The following is a 15,524-nucleotide window of genomic DNA, read 5'->3' as shown; positions in this document are numbered from 1 at the left end:
GTTTGCTCATTAGATGTTCGTTTTGTCCATGCTATTCTTTGCATCCTCCTCAAAAACCACATCCCTGCTGCTTCAATTCGTTTCCTCATGTTACTAGATATTGTCCAACATTCTGAGCCATATAACATAACTGGATAAAAGTAACATTTCAGTACTCTGAGGCGGGTTGTCATGCCTAGTTTAGTATTGGTCAGTATACTCTTCATTCTTGCCATCCCTATTCTTCTTTTGATGTCCATGTCGCACCCGCATCTGATGTCACCCAGCTTCCTAAGTAGCAAAAGTTCTGTACTTGTTTTTTGTCTTCCCCGTTTATTCTCAGCCTGCAGATACGATTCTCCTTTTTGGATATCATCATTCATTCTGTCTTTTTGCAATTGATAGACAGACCCATTTTTGCACTTTCTTCAACAACTATATCAATTAAGTTTCGTAGTTCTTCCTCCGTACTTGCAATTAACACAGTGTCATCCGCAAATGTATCTGAAATTATTGATGTTTTCACCGCCAACTTTGATTCCCAAGATGTCTCTTATTTTTTGTAAAATTGTTTCACTGTACACATTAAACAAATCAGTGGAAAAACACACCCTTGCCTAACACCTCTCTTGATTTTCGTAAACCGACTCACTTCTCATCTATTCTTACAGCGGCAGTTTGTTCTCAGTACAGATTTCTGATTAGGCGGAGGTCTTTCGAATCTAGATCTAGAGTTTCCTATAATATATTTCAAAAAACTTATTGTGCTTCACTTTATCAAATGGTTTTGTGTAGTCGACAAAACAAACAAACAAACAAACAAATCTTTTTGCACCTGAATAGCTCGTTCTTATAGTATACCTAGATACTTCTAAGAATTTTGATGACAAGAGCTAAAAGTAAGATACAAGTTGAAATAGGTAAAGAACAATGTGGTTTTGTGAAAGATAAAGGTATAAGAAATGCGATATTGATGTTAAGGATACTATCAGAACGAGCTATTCAAGTTATCACTACTGTATAACAGTTCAAATAATAATGAAGTAAACTGATTTAATTTAATTAAAATTAATAATCGCCCGTCCCTGGGTGGGCTCGAACCACCAACCTTTCGGTTAACAGCCGAACGCGCTAACCGATTGCGCCACAGAGACTGACTTATTTAACAACGCTTGAGAAAGAATTTAAAAAGGGATTCTCTGCAGCTAGGTTACTGAGTGAAGACTGTGTCAGATATTCCCTAATGGAGCAACATGGTTTCCGACCATGTTGCTACGAGATAAGGCAGTCTCAAAGGAAAACAAACATACACCTTCAAATATAGTAACGCCGAAGTCTGCGAACTTAACCCCTGCACCGGGAGCTGTCGCTGTGGTGCCGAAATAGCTCAGTTGGGAGAGCGTTAGACTGAAGATCTAAAGGTCCCTGGTTCGATCCCGGGTTTCGGCACATTCTTTTTCGGAAAAGTAACTCCTTTATAATTTAAAGTTCCATTTTGGACGTATCTCATATGGCGAACTATTTATTTAAAAATACCGTGTAGCGCAGTAAGTAGAGCTACTAGGACTTGATGTTTCAATCCCTATGGGAAGTCGGCACTCTCGATGTTGGCAGTGGGTTTGGAGTGGTGACAAGGAGGGAGGGTAGGTACGTCATCGGGGTCATCAGGTGGGCGCCCTCCTTCATTGACGTTTTGTTGATAAGCCCACGACGTCTCCAGAGGGCTCAACGGTGCTACCTGGCGTCCCAGATACACCCCCCTCTGTTCCATACCCTCCCGTCTTCATCTTGCAGCCTAGTTGTTGTCTTTCCTTTTAATCCAAATCCAGTTGCTGCTTTCTTCCGCTGCATTTGACAAGGACTTGATTGCTTGTTGGAGGGAGTGACCCCTGACCCCCATCTTCTTCAATAGACTGGTCGTAGATGTAACAATGAATCCCCTGCGTCCCACTCCTACAGGGAAAATCTTGGTCTTCCAGCCATTTTGGGCAGCTTCAGTTGCCAGTTCAGAGTACTTGGTCTTTTTCCTCTCATAAGCTTCTTCGACACCATCTTCCCATGGTACTACCACTGGAGATTCTGATTCGGATGGAAGAGGGAAAAAGGGGAAGTAATGGCAGATAGATAGAGGTGATAGATTGAGACTATAAAAGGCAGTAAATGAAGGAATCTGATTAGCAGAGGGTGTTGGAGCATGGAAACAGAAATTGATGGCATGGAAGAAAGGCATTTCAATTCCGAGAATCCGCTGTCCAACCTTGGGGAAATCCCAATGGCTCAGCATAATGAATGCTCTCAAGGTAATGTTTGCCGTACTCCTTTCCTCTGGCTGGTATTCTGTTTCCTACACTGTGTCTTTGGCTGAACAACATCCTAATTCCTGTTCTACTTTTAACTCCAGTCTGTCAAAGGTTCTCAACCCAAACACCACTATTGTTGGATGAATCACAGGTGCTGATGTGAGAGAGAGAGAGAGAGAGAGAGAGGGAGATTGAGTTCGAGTTCGAGTTCGAGCTGGAGGTAGAGAATTGTAAAGTGCCCCACCATTGGGTTCGTGTACATTACTGCCCTTCAGACTTTCGCTTTTTGAACTACACGGCACGACCCTAATCACTACCTCACTACAACAAATCGTATTTTTAAAAAATTCTACAATTCCTTGTATACTGTAAGTGTATCTGTGTTTTGAATGTACAAGCACATCAATAGCTCTGATACTTTCAACCTGCATAAGAGCTTTTTGCCTCCACCATGCTTCAAGACAACGAAATAGCAGTCGTGAGATTCAAGCTCACGAGGCTGGGGAGAACCTTGCATACAGTGCCTATAAAAAGTATCCCTCCCCCCACCCCCTTTGTAAGTATTCATATTTTATTGTTTCACAATATTCAATCACAGTGGATTTAATTTGGCTTTTTTGACACTGTACAACAGAAAAAAAACTTCCATATCAAAGTGAAAACAGAGTGATCTAAATTAAGTACAAATACATTTGTATAAAATATAATCAATTACATAAGTATCTCCCCCACCCCTTTAATATAACACACCAAATCATCACTGGTGCAGCCAATGTGATCCAATATATATCTGGAAGGTCCAACTGCTGGTGAGCCAGTATCTGGCAAAAACTACACAATGAAGACAAAAAACACTCCAAGCAGCTCTGCGAAAGGGTTATTGAAAAGCTCCAGTCAGGGGATGGATAAAAGAAAATTTCAAAGTCACTTAATAGCCCTCGGTGTTTCATTCTACTTATGAAACCTGAAGCATTTTGCAATCAACAATGGTTTTGGTTCTAAAGGTTCCTGCATTATTTTCCTTGTATCAGCAAGGCTCACTTTTGCTGTTTTGGTTAGGGCATTCAAACTTCTAAGCAAGCTGTATGTTCTTCCACCAACTGACACAGTAAAACTAGCAACATACATCAAAGTTGCTGGTGAACGCAGCAGGCCAGGCAGCATCTCTAGGAAGAGGTGCAGTCGACGTTTCAGGCTGAGACCCTTGATTGTATGTTGCTTGAATTTCCAGCATCTGCAGAATTCCTGTTGTTTGCAGTAAAACTAGCACTCATTTCTTATTGGCTATTCCATTTGCTTTAAATTACTGCACAATTCATTCAATATACGTCACCCATTATCTGTTGTGCAGTCGAATACATCTATTTTTCTGATGTACCAGCAATTTCTGCTTTTTAAAAAATATATATTTATTGTCAGCAGGTATTCGCTGTTCATGAACCCCTGAATTTCATCTGTTTTCCGCATTTTGTTAATTTGGCTGTCTTTTTCCCCTTGCAAAGAAGCACATGGCCTGCGAAGTCTTTGGTGCTCTGCATTTCAGCCGGTAGGTAGTCGTCTTGAATTAGTTTTAAAACTTAGTTGTTACCATTGTTACATTTTGCAGCTCCAGAGATTAATTGGAAAAAAAATACACAGGAGCCAGGAAACAGGTCAACTTTGTTTTTACTTTAGTGAGGCGCTCGTATTTGAAAATGATGGGGTAATGATGTATGCCATTCCTGTACTTCTTACACATAACCTGATGAATTATGTAAGCCAAGAATGCTTAATCATATATTTATATTACTCAAAAATAACTGAAATATTAAATACACAACACCCTCTTGATGCTGCTGAGAACTTCTAGTATTCCACTTTTGCATATCCAGCATCAACAATTTTTTTTACACCATTCATTGATCCTTAATTTTTTTTTCTGGTCTTAAATCTGGCTGTCCAAAGTCCACAGGTAACTTCTCCGCCGTACCACACTGCTTGCCTTTCTATCCTGATTAGAATCCACTGATTCCAATGTGCAAATCACTGTAGTGATGAAGCAATTTAATAATATTTGCATTTTTTGGATCATTAGTGCTTACTTAAATATTAAAGAGCAATGTTTCTAGTGTTAAAACAGCTGAAGGCACATGCACCAAAATGGTGCAGAAGTGAAATCTGACAAACACAAGGCCATGATACAAAAGGCAGTTATCTCAAAATTGGATTACAGATTTAGGAAAAAACAAAGCCACAGATTTGAAAGCAAAAGGAAGAATTTTGAACAGTTAAAATATTAAAAATAAGCAATTTTATATTCTCAACAAGTCCATGGAGAAGATTTACTGATTCAGGAAACAAGATTTGGACAACTACACAGTAAAACCAAGATGGCCACCAGGCACTAATCAAATTCCGGTCGATCAAATGGGTAGTATTAGTCAAGAAGCAGAATAATTGGTTTATCTTAGGATAAAATACTGTATGTCACAACAGCTCGTGAAAAACCATCTTTAATTTTAGACAGTTAATGCCCTGTGAAAATAGGGACCAAAGGCAATGACCTGTCTTTCAGTGACTATGTACAAGGAATCTTGTAACTTAGAGAAAGGGGCAGAGCAAGGTGCTCAGTGATAATGTTGTTTTGGATAATATTAGTATATAGAGAACTAGAAAACACCCAGGATAACACTGCATTATCTAAACATTAACCACAAAATTCTATTATCATTCATTACTGCATCTTATCATGTTCACTATTTAGAAACTCTTGTCTTTTCTCTTTTAGAAATCTCTATTTGTAACCTGTGCTGAAACCTTTATCATTGTTTACTATTGTACCTGCTGACTAAGTGCACACAGCAAGACTTCAAAATCCAAAGATATAGGCCCTATCCAAACCTGGAACTATATTACAGCTTCCAATACGTAGATGCAGCTTCTTTATTTCACTCTCAATTACTTTGTTTTAAATAAAACTGGATTGTGTTAAATTGGGCAACACAAGGTAAACTTTGTTTATTCCTGAACTTATGATTTACTCAATGGTGCATGAACCATTTTCCCTTAGTTGTTCCTTAAAAGTTTATTTTAGAACAAATGCAGTAACCTGGGTAGATTTTCACAATAAACTGCAAGCTCATTGATTCATGTGGACTGTGTTCTCAAAGTGCTTGTGCAATGAGAGGAGGGGACTTCGGGGTTCAGATGTTTCTGTCATTCATTTGATGGGATTTCTTCTTTTGTGGATGTCTGAGAAGATTAAGAATTTCAGGTTGCATACATATCTGATATTAAACTGAAGCATTTAACTACGCCAATAAGGTTAGCTATTTGCTTGTATTGGCAATTACCATGGAGAAATCACCATCAAAGTTCTGAAAAGTAACCTGCAATTGAAGTTGTATTTCCATAATATGATGGGAGCACTCTTAAATCTGCCATTTTCCTTTCTGCTGGGATAAACTGATGATGCCAATTCTCAGCCTTCTTCACCATTACGAAGGGACTAATTGTGCAGCAAATGGGTTAAAATTAACACCAGTACAAAGAAAACAAATTAGAAGACTCAGACAGCCAGGTTGTCTGAGATAATGGCAGTCTACGATAACACATTTATTCATATAGGTACACACCAAAAAAAAAAGCTTATTTTTATGGCTGTTGCTTTTCATAGTGTCCAATGAAGACCTAACAAATAATGGCCAGTCTGCTGTTTTAAATCACATACAAAGCAATACAATGCAAAATATCCTCCAAAATAGCAAAGAAATCCTGGTTTTTTAGAAAAAGCTGTAACAGCCGAAACAACAGCTGCAGCTCAACATTCTAAATTTATATACATTCCACAAAACACTCATGGATATGGTCAGCAGAATGAATGTAGCTAACATTTGGCCCATGGATATTTTATAATTTATTTCAAATTTATTTCTATCTAGACTTCAAATTTATATCAAATTTAAATTGTCAACTGAATGAAAAATTGATTTTTCTCAACACATTATCCATTGCCTAATCCAGGTATAGAATATAAAATATAAATATCATCTCATTGGACTTCCAAAATATTTCTTTAAATGAATGAAGAAAATTGATGGAGAACTTCAAGGTTACAAGTTCCACTCCTGCCACACCTTAGAATACCCATTGCATTGCCAATCTGATGAAATCTGTAAGACTATCAAGCTATTGTTATCAGACTTAGTGGCCTCTGTCTAATGTGACTCTTAATACGGAACTGTCCCAAACTTAAACGTCAGTCAGCAATTAACACATACAAAACATAAGGGGGTATGCATTTTATAAGTTATTCACATGTAACATGCATCACTTCTCATTACATTTGATAACTGTATTATTAGCTCTATTTACAAAAATATGGTGTTCAACTGCCACTGTATAAACAAGATAAAAAGAAAATGTACCAAAAATATCTCCAAATGTAAGATTTGTCAATGTATGGTCCTCCTGTAGATTTTGCATACAGTGACCAGCATTACAGTTTAGTCCAGGGACAAATATTAATGGAACTCAAAAGCAAATAAATCAATTCACAAATGGCGAATGACTCAGACTGGGGGAAAAACAGTATATAATGCACTCAAAGACCAAACTTTGTGAAGTCATATGGCTTTTCACTTAATAAAAAATAAATTCAAACCCAAAAGTACTTGACCCTTTTTGATCATCAACCCTCTTCTGATAGGATATTTAAATATTTTAATTCAAGATAGCTGTACACCCTTGGTTTAATCAATTTATAAGAAACACATTTTTAATAGAACATCTTACTATTAAAGAACACATTAATATGATGCAAAAATATGGATTTCATTCAATTTCATACACATATTTTAAGTTCATTTCAAGAATGAAAGGTTTAGCTTGTGGATTCCTCCTCATTCAAATGCTGTTGCCTCAGCATCATTTCATTTTCAATCTCCTTATTAAAATGTTCAACTTCCCTGCAAAATAAGAGTTCACAATATTATTTTCATACTCTAGGTTGGTGATCAGAACTGCAGAAAATACTCTAAATTAGGCCTCACAATATCTTATACAATTTCAACATAATATCACAACTCCTGTACTCAGTGCGTTGATTTATGAAGGCCAATGTGCCAAAAGCTCTCTTTATTTTCCCCATCTATCTGTGACACCACTTTCAAGGAATTACGCAGCTTATTCCCTTATCTCTGTTCTACTGCACTCTGCAGTGCTCTCCCAGTCACTGTGTATGTTCTACCCTGGTTTGTCTCCCAAAATGCAACACATCACACTCGCCTACATTAAATTCCATCTGCCACTCTTCAGCTCTTTTTCCCCAGCTGGTCCAGATCCCACTGTAAGGTTTGACAGACTTCTTTGTAGTCTACTACACTCCCCAATCTTTGTGACATTTGCAAATTTACTGACCCACTTTTCCACATTATTACCCAGATCGTTGATTTCGATGTCAGATGACAAACAATGGACCTAGCACATATCCCTGTGGCATACCACAAGAATCAGAAAGGCAACTATCTACTACTACAAAGCACAAAATGCTGGAGGGGAGGAAGTCGTCAGGCAACATCTAAGGAATAAGCAGTCGATGTTTTGGGCCGGGACCCTTCATCGGGTCTGGAAAGGAAGGGAAAGAAACTAGAGTAAGGTGATGGGGGAGGGGGAGAAGGAAAGCTCAAAGGTGATAGGTGAAGCCAGATGGGTGGGGTGGGATGAAATAGAAACTGGGTGGTGATAAGTGGAAAAGGCAAATCACTGGAGAAGGAGGAATCTGATGAGAGGGGAGTGTGGATCACGGGAGGAGGGGCATTGAGGAAGGTGACAGGTGTAGGTGATGAGATTGGTGAGAGATCGGAGTGGAGAAATAAAGATGAGGGAAAGGGAAGGGGAAAAAATTACCAGAAATTGGAGACATGGATGTTCATGTCATCAGGTTGGAGTCCACTTTGACAGAATACGAGGTGTTGCTCCTCCAACCTGAGAGTGGCCTCGTCGTGGCAGAAGAGGCGGATATGGACCAACATGTCAGAACGGGAATGGGGGTAGGATCACTCTAACTGATGCAGCCTTTTGCTGGGTAAAAAGTCATCCCTACTTTTCTTCCACAGTTGCAAGAAAAAGTTTGTGAACCCTTTGTCTATTATTGTGACTTGGAAAACCAGGTAATTGCAAAGGGTTCACAAACTTTCTTGCAACTGTATTCACTGTGTTCATCTCATGGGGTAAAACTTTTCCAAGTGAAAAAGTTTACTTTAGTGACCTTTATCCTTTCCCACTGCATTCATGAGGTACGGAATAAGCAACTCCTTAAACAACTTTTCTAATCATACTCGTTCATTCACTCAATCCAAATATATTTAGACTGGAAATATGCTGGTCAATATTGCTCCATTAAATACACTTCACAAAATCTCTCCTTTGCTACTTATAGTATCTTTGTAAATATTAAGTCATTTGATATGCATCATCACATCCATTCTAAGGCTTTTGGACAGATTTATCCAATAGCAGTCAGCTTATTAAATACTTCCATTAGTGTAACGGCACTGCTATTGCTCCCCAGTTCTAACCACGTTAACCATCACCCGGTCGCACTCACACCGACAGTGATGAAATGCTTTCAGAGGTTGGTCGTGACTAGACTGAACTCCTGCCTCAGCAAGGACCTGGACCCATTGCAATTTGCCTATTGCCACAATAGGTCAACGACGGACGCAATCTCAATGGCTCTCCACACGGCTTTAGACCACCTGGACAACACAAACACCTACGCCAGGATGCTGTTCATCGACTATAGCTCTCATTTAATACCAGCATTCCCACAATTCTGATTGAGAAACTGTACCCCCCTCTGCAATTGGATCCTTGACTTCCTAACCGGAAGACCACAATCTGTGCGGATTAGTGATAACATATCCTCCATGCTGATGATCAACACTGGCGCACCTCAGGGGTGTGTGCTTAGCCCACTGCTCTACTCTCTGTATACACATGACTGTGTGACAGGGCATTGCTCAAATACCATCTATAAATTTGCTGATCATTGTTGGTAGAATCTCAGGTGGCAACGAGAGGGCATACAGGAGTGAGATATGCCAACTAGCTGAGTGGTGTCACAGCAACATTGCACTCAACATCAGTAAGACAAAAGAGCTGATTGTGGACTTTAGGAAGAGCAAGACCAAGGAACACATACCAATCCTCAGAGGGACAAGAAGTGGAGAGAGTGAGCAGCTTCAAGTTCCTGGGTGTCAAGATCTAACCTATTCCCCACATATGAACGTAGTTATAAAGAAGGCAAGACAGTGGCTATGCTTTATTAGGAGTTCAAAGGGATTTGGCATGTCAACAAATACACTCAAAAATTTCTATAGTTGTACCGTGGACAGCATTCTGACAGGCTGCAGCACTATCTGATATGGAAGGGCTACTGCACAGGACTAAAAGAAGCTGCAGAAGGTTGTAAATCTAGTTGTCTCGATCTTGGGCACCAGCCTACAAAGTACCCAGGTCACCTTTAGGGAGCGGTGTCTCAGGAAGGCGGCTTCCATTATTAAGGACTTCCAGCACCCAGGGCATGTCCCTTTCTCACTGTTACCATCAGGCAGGAGGTACAAAAACCTGAAGGCACACACTCAGCACTTCAGGAACAGCTTCTTCCCCTCTGCCATCCAATTCCTAAATGGACATTGAATCTTTGGCCACTACCTCAGTTAAAAAAATATTATTTCTGTTTTTGCACTTTTAAAAATCTATTCAATATATGTAATTGATTTATTTATTATTATTCTTTTTTCTCTGTTAGATTATGTATTGCATTGAACTGCTGCTGCTAAGTTAACAGATTTCACATCACATGCTGGTGTTAATAAACCTGATTCATCTTCATTTGCTCCATGTCATCTTTTCTCTACATCAATATTCACAGTAATCAATACTGTCACCCATCTTTCTTCTTACACCCGAACCTCATAATTAATAGCCAATCCTTGTGTGGTAGAGATGGTTAAAAGTAGTGTATGAGGGGATACTTGACCACTCAGGAGCAGCTGGACAAGACTACTAACGCAAGTCGAGAATAAGCGTGGATGGTAAGCGCAGCACCAGGAATTCAAATAAATAGAATACTGAGCCCCTGGAACCAGGAGGGAGGGTGCATCTGGGGGCAAGTCATGTGTTCTGATATCAGGGGACAGAGAGGATGGTTGGACTTGCGCTCAGATGTAAATCCCTAGTCCTGATAACAGGGAACAAAGAGGATTGTTAGTCTCATGCTCAGAGATAACTGACATGCCTTTTTAACAATTCATCATGTACTGACTGTGGGATGCTAAACAAAGTCATGCGAAGTTGTTTGTCTCACTGGATAAATATGAGCTCTATATAACCTAAAATTCAGAGTGGAGACTGCTGCAGGCTCTCCATGATAAACTCTTAAAATGAAGCTCAAAGTTGCTCTGGTGTCCTTAGTTAGTATTTCCACAACACCTTGTTTCCAAAACAGGGTATCGTTTCTGGCACACATTGTAGCCCTTTATGGCCAATGGCACCTGCAGCTCTCCACTTTGTGCAGAAGTGCTCAAAACACATGAAGCATGCAGGAAGCTCAGACTGCTTTAAGTTCTATCTACAAACATACTAGTACTTCTTGTAGTGTTACCTATTCCCGTGCACTTTCCCCTTTTCAAAACTTAATGTCATCAGATGCAAATCTGACTTACCCCTTCCACTATCTTAAAAAGGCCTCGTATAGAGTAGGACTCGTGTTATGGTTGCAGAAACACTTGCCTTCTGCTCCAATTATAGAATTCCCTAATGACTAATGTACATTTACATTTTGTAGTTCACTGAACTGTAACTTGCCTTACGTGTCACATTCTGGAGCACACTCAGGTGCCATCACCTCCATGGCTCAAACAATCATTCCATGTTAAGCAGTAATTCACGTGGAACTAATTTCAATCTAGCTTACTGCACTGTGTCCATAGTGTGGCCCCCTCTCCACTGGAGAAACCAAATGCAATTTGGTAGTGCAAATGTGCTTAGTCTAACTGCTATTCTGATTTGTCTGCGGCCTCTGCTTTGCCATAGTAAGTCTCAAAATAAAATAGAGGAAAGAGAGCACTTGTTCTGTCTGAGTAGTTCACAAGTTTCTCAAAAACAATTTTCCAACTTCAGCTATTGGTTTTCACTATCCTCTTTTTCTCACTACATTGCTACGAAACGTCTTCCTAATAATTTGAACCAATCTCCATATAGTCCAGGGGTTCTCAACCTTTATGCCACGGACTAATACCATTAAGCAAAGGGTCTGTGGACCACAGGTTGGGAGGCCATGATATAGTCTATTGTCTTGCATCTCACCAGTACCTCAGCTCCGTAGTGAAAGCTTAATTCTCTCCTCTTTTTTCCCCAGTTCTGAGCTCTGACCTCAGGTTTCAAATTTATTTGTCACACGTGCAGCACAACATACAATGAAATGAATCACTTGCATTAACAATCAACACACCCAAGGGTGTGCTGAGGGCAGCCCACAATTGTTGCAATTCAGACTCAGAGCTGCTTTCCCTTTTCACGAACGTGAAAACAACCGACTGGCTGAACTCAGGGGGTCAGGCAGCATCTGTGAAAGTAAATGTACAGTTCACATTTTGATTCGGGAACTGTTCATCTGCCTGTTTTCCCCCCCAGATTCTGCCTGGTCCACTGAGGTCCTCCTGTATTTTGTTTTCACTCCAGATTCCAGCATCTCTAGTTTCTTGTCCACGTTTTCCCCTTCCCATAAATGCTATGTGATTGTCTGACTTCTTCCAATCACTTTCTGCTTTTAATTTCAGCAGCTGGAGTTTTTAAGTTTAAGTGTATCTAATGGTGAATACTAGTGTGATCATAGCATGTCTTCAACTTTCCTGCCCTTTCCAAGGTTCACTCACTTGCTATCCTAACTCTGGCTTTGGGAAGGCAATGGACTGAAATACAAAACTGGGAAACTTTCAGTCTCACCAAGGTTCTGCAGTGATTCCAGCTGCCTATCAAACTCAAAAATCCTCAGACTGAAGATGCTTTGCATACCTGGGGCCATACCTTATTTTCAAATTTTTGCAAGGTGTATGAATTCCTGTAATACGTCTCAACTTCCCATCCATGATCCAAAATATCTTGCATTTCATTTCTATTCCCTTTTCAGATAGGCTTGCAAATCTGTTACCCCAGCTTTTAATCTTTTATCCTTAACTTTTAATCTTAGTGTCATTGTTAAATCTGCGTTGGTGATAACTATTTTACTATTAATTTATTAATTCTATTAACATTACTATTAATTCTTCTAGTTAACATGGCAGCTCCTTACTACTTCACTGAGTTTCCACTCTTTATATTCGGTACAAAAAACACCATGCAAAATTTTGGGACTGCTGGCTAGTTAGATTCAACCCATTGATTTATGCAGAAGTCATCCACATAGGCAGCCTCACTTGGTCAACTAATGAACATTCAGTTCATTCTTCGATTAAATCCCTACCTTTCACTGTGAAGAGGTCCTTTCATGTACTTTTCCTCTGCTTTCTTGATGGTCATTTGTTCAACCTCTGCAATAGCACAGATAATGGCCTAAAATGAAAGAGGAACTGCTTTTAGTCTGCAATGTTGGAGTGGGGAACAAGGTGTGAGAAGGACATAGCCACCATAGATTAAAGGTGAATAATCCAGATCGAAGGAATGATTATCCGGAATTCATCAGGCAAAATCAAATTGCATTATGGCAATTGTGGTATTTAAAGTCAGTTATGCAAATAAAGAATTAAAGTGAGGTACAAGTGTGAAATGAACATGCAACTGATGAAATGAAAGCCAAACAATTCATTAATACCCTTTAAGGCAAAATGGAAATTACAACCATACTTGAAAGTTAAAAACAAAATGGGAATCTGAAAAAAAAAGCTGGAGCCTCAGGTCAGGCAACATCTGTGGAAAGGGAAATTGTTAATGTTTTACTTGCAGGACCTTCTATAAGAAACAGCAAAGAGAACAGATGTTAGTTTTCAGTAGCAGAAGTAGTGGAGGAGGATGGATTGAATAAAGGGAATAGCTTCCTGCACTTGGTTTCTATCACATCTAGCCTTACTCATTCGGGGCTATGTGAGACATATGATTTAGGAAAGAAGGTGGCAGTTCATCAACCCCTTTAGGATATTTGGGGATAATATTCAAAGTCAAGTGTTTCAGTTCATCAACATTTCTGGGATACCTTGCATGAACAGCCCTCTTCAGGTCATGCCACAGCATCTCAATTGGGTTAAGATCTGGACTCTGACTTGGCCATTTCAAAAAAAATTCTTCTTTTTAAACCATTTTGTTGATTTACCCTTGTGTTTCGGATTATTGTCGTGTTGCATCACCCAGTTTCTAGTAAGCTTCAGATAACTGACAGCTAGCCTGAGATTCTCCTGTAAAGTGTCTTGAAACTTTGAATTCATTGTTCCTTCAATGACTGCAAGCTGTCCAGGCCCTGAGGCAGCAAAGCAGCCCCAAACCATGATGCTCCTTCCACCAAGCTTCACAGTTGGGATGAGGTTTTGGTGTTGGTGTGCAGTGCCCTTTTTCCTCCAAACATAGTAGTGTGCATTTCTGCCAAAAAAGTTTAACTTTTGTCTCATCTATTAACAGAATATTGTCCCAGAAGTGTTGTGGAACATGCAGGTGGTCTTTGCAAACTTGAGTGTGCAGCAATGTAGTTTTTTTTGGAGAGCAATAGTTTCCTCCATGATGTCCTTCCATGTTCAGTGCTTTTTATAGTGGACACATGAACAGAGACTTAAGTAAGTTTTAGAGATTTCTGCAGGACTTTTGCTGTTACCCTCAGGTTCTTTTTCACCTCCTTCTGCATAGCACGTTATGCTCTTGGCATGATCTTTGCAGGACGCCCACTCCACGCTAGAGTAGCAACAGTTCTGAATTTCCTTCATTTGGAGACAGTTTCTCTTACTGTGGACTGATGAACACTCAGGTTTTTAAGAAATGCTGTTGTAGCCTTTTCCTGCTTCATGCAGCTCTACAATTCCTCTAAGGTCCTCTGAAAGTTGTTTTGATCGAGGCACATGCACAAAAACATATCTTTCTTGAGAAGTGACACCTCAATTGTTTGTAGATTATTAGTTTACGGAGATTGTGTTTGTCTTATCGTGACTTAAGTGAAGATCAGACCACATTGAGTAATTATACATAAAACCATGTAATTGCAAAGGGCTCAAACTTTTTCTTGCAACTGTACATAAAGTGTTACTCAGTTAAACAGCAGGGTGTCTCTTTTATACTGTTTAGCTACTTCCATGAAACTAATTGGGGCAGCTGCTTAATTATACCAAAATGTACTGGCCCTGATGTGTCCCAATTAACCAGAATCCATTGTATAAGAAAATGTTTGAACTAACCTGAGTTGCAGAAAGGAGTGGCAGAGAAAAAGGTATCATGGAAAATTGATGTGGAAGCATTCTCAAATATCTTGGAAACCTGACAAAAATTGCTTTTCTGCTCAAATTACAACTCAGTCTCAACTTCTTCATGCACTTTTTACATGAGAAGAGTACACATAAGAGATCTATTCAAGTAGACTCATAAGCCTAAATCTTCTCAGTCTTTGGTTTAACAAAATCTAATCAGATGCTATTAGAGATTCAGATCCAGGGAATGAATTGTATTAACATTTAATATAGTGATTTTAGTTTAAATGGCAGCCTGTGTATGGCCTCTATATACAAATCACTTTGCTTTATTATGAAAATAAGCCCAAACAGTGAATTCTAATTTCAGTGTTATGCAAATTAAATTTGAAAAGATAGTTTATTTACATTTATACATGAAGGCTCTGCAGTTGTAGGCTGATTAGCTGTGATGTTAATGTTAATGAAATTAATGTGTTACCCCAACAGAAATGGAGCAATTTGCAATCTAGTAATTAAGCTAAGGTTTAGCTGGATGAACATAATAATTAGGAGCAACAGTATGCTATTTGGCCTCTCAAGATTGCTCTGCCATTTAATAAAATCATGGAACTTCAACTTTAGATTCCTGTCTATGGTAACCTTTCACCCCTCTTGCTTACTAATTATCTGCTTTCAAAATAATTTAAATCTTTTGCTTCCATTATTCTTGAAGAAGAGCTCCAAAGAATCTTGATTCTCAGATTTTAAAAAAATTCACCTCGTCTAGACTGAAATGCTGGTGAATCGCGGAAATGAGGGCTAAACTATCTGTTCTCTG

At 39.2% G+C, this 15,524-nt stretch overlaps 1 protein-coding gene and 2 non-coding genes across 14 annotated transcripts in view; 1 reads left to right on the top strand and 2 right to left on the bottom strand.

Annotated features, from left to right (window-relative positions):
- Positions 1-1,059: 1,059 nt before the first annotated feature.
- trnan-guu (transfer RNA asparagine (anticodon GUU)) lies at positions 1,060-1,133 on the bottom strand. The gene has a single exon. It is a non-coding gene; the product is annotated as a tRNA-Asn (tRNA).
- A 222-nt stretch (positions 1,134-1,355) lies between these two features.
- On the top strand, positions 1,356-1,428 carry trnaf-gaa (transfer RNA phenylalanine (anticodon GAA)). Its single transcript has one exon. It is a non-coding gene; the product is annotated as a tRNA-Phe (tRNA).
- A 5,209-nt stretch (positions 1,429-6,637) lies between these two features.
- LOC134337418 (PWWP domain-containing DNA repair factor 3A-like) overlaps positions 6,638-15,524 on the bottom strand; it is a 74,227-nt gene continuing 65,340 nt past the window's right edge. For all 12 annotated transcript variants that reach the window (XM_063032397.1, XM_063032396.1, XM_063032398.1 and 9 more), the window contains 2 exons: positions 12,787-12,875; positions 6,638-7,225 (listed from right to left, as the gene is read on the bottom strand). In XM_063032397.1, coding sequence (XP_062888467.1) covers positions 7,141-7,225; positions 12,787-12,875 — 174 coding nt within the window. In that variant the 3' untranslated portion in view covers positions 6,638-7,140. The remainder of the gene's footprint in view (positions 7,226-12,786; positions 12,876-15,524) is intronic.

The sequence above is a fragment of the Mobula hypostoma genome, chromosome 24, assembly GCF_963921235.1.
Source record: "Mobula hypostoma chromosome 24, sMobHyp1.1, whole genome shotgun sequence".
Classification (NCBI taxonomy): Eukaryota; Metazoa; Chordata; class Chondrichthyes; order Myliobatiformes; family Myliobatidae; genus Mobula; species Mobula hypostoma.
The sequence above is the reverse complement of the archived record's forward strand: the minus strand, read 5'-3'. Positions and strand labels throughout refer to the sequence as shown.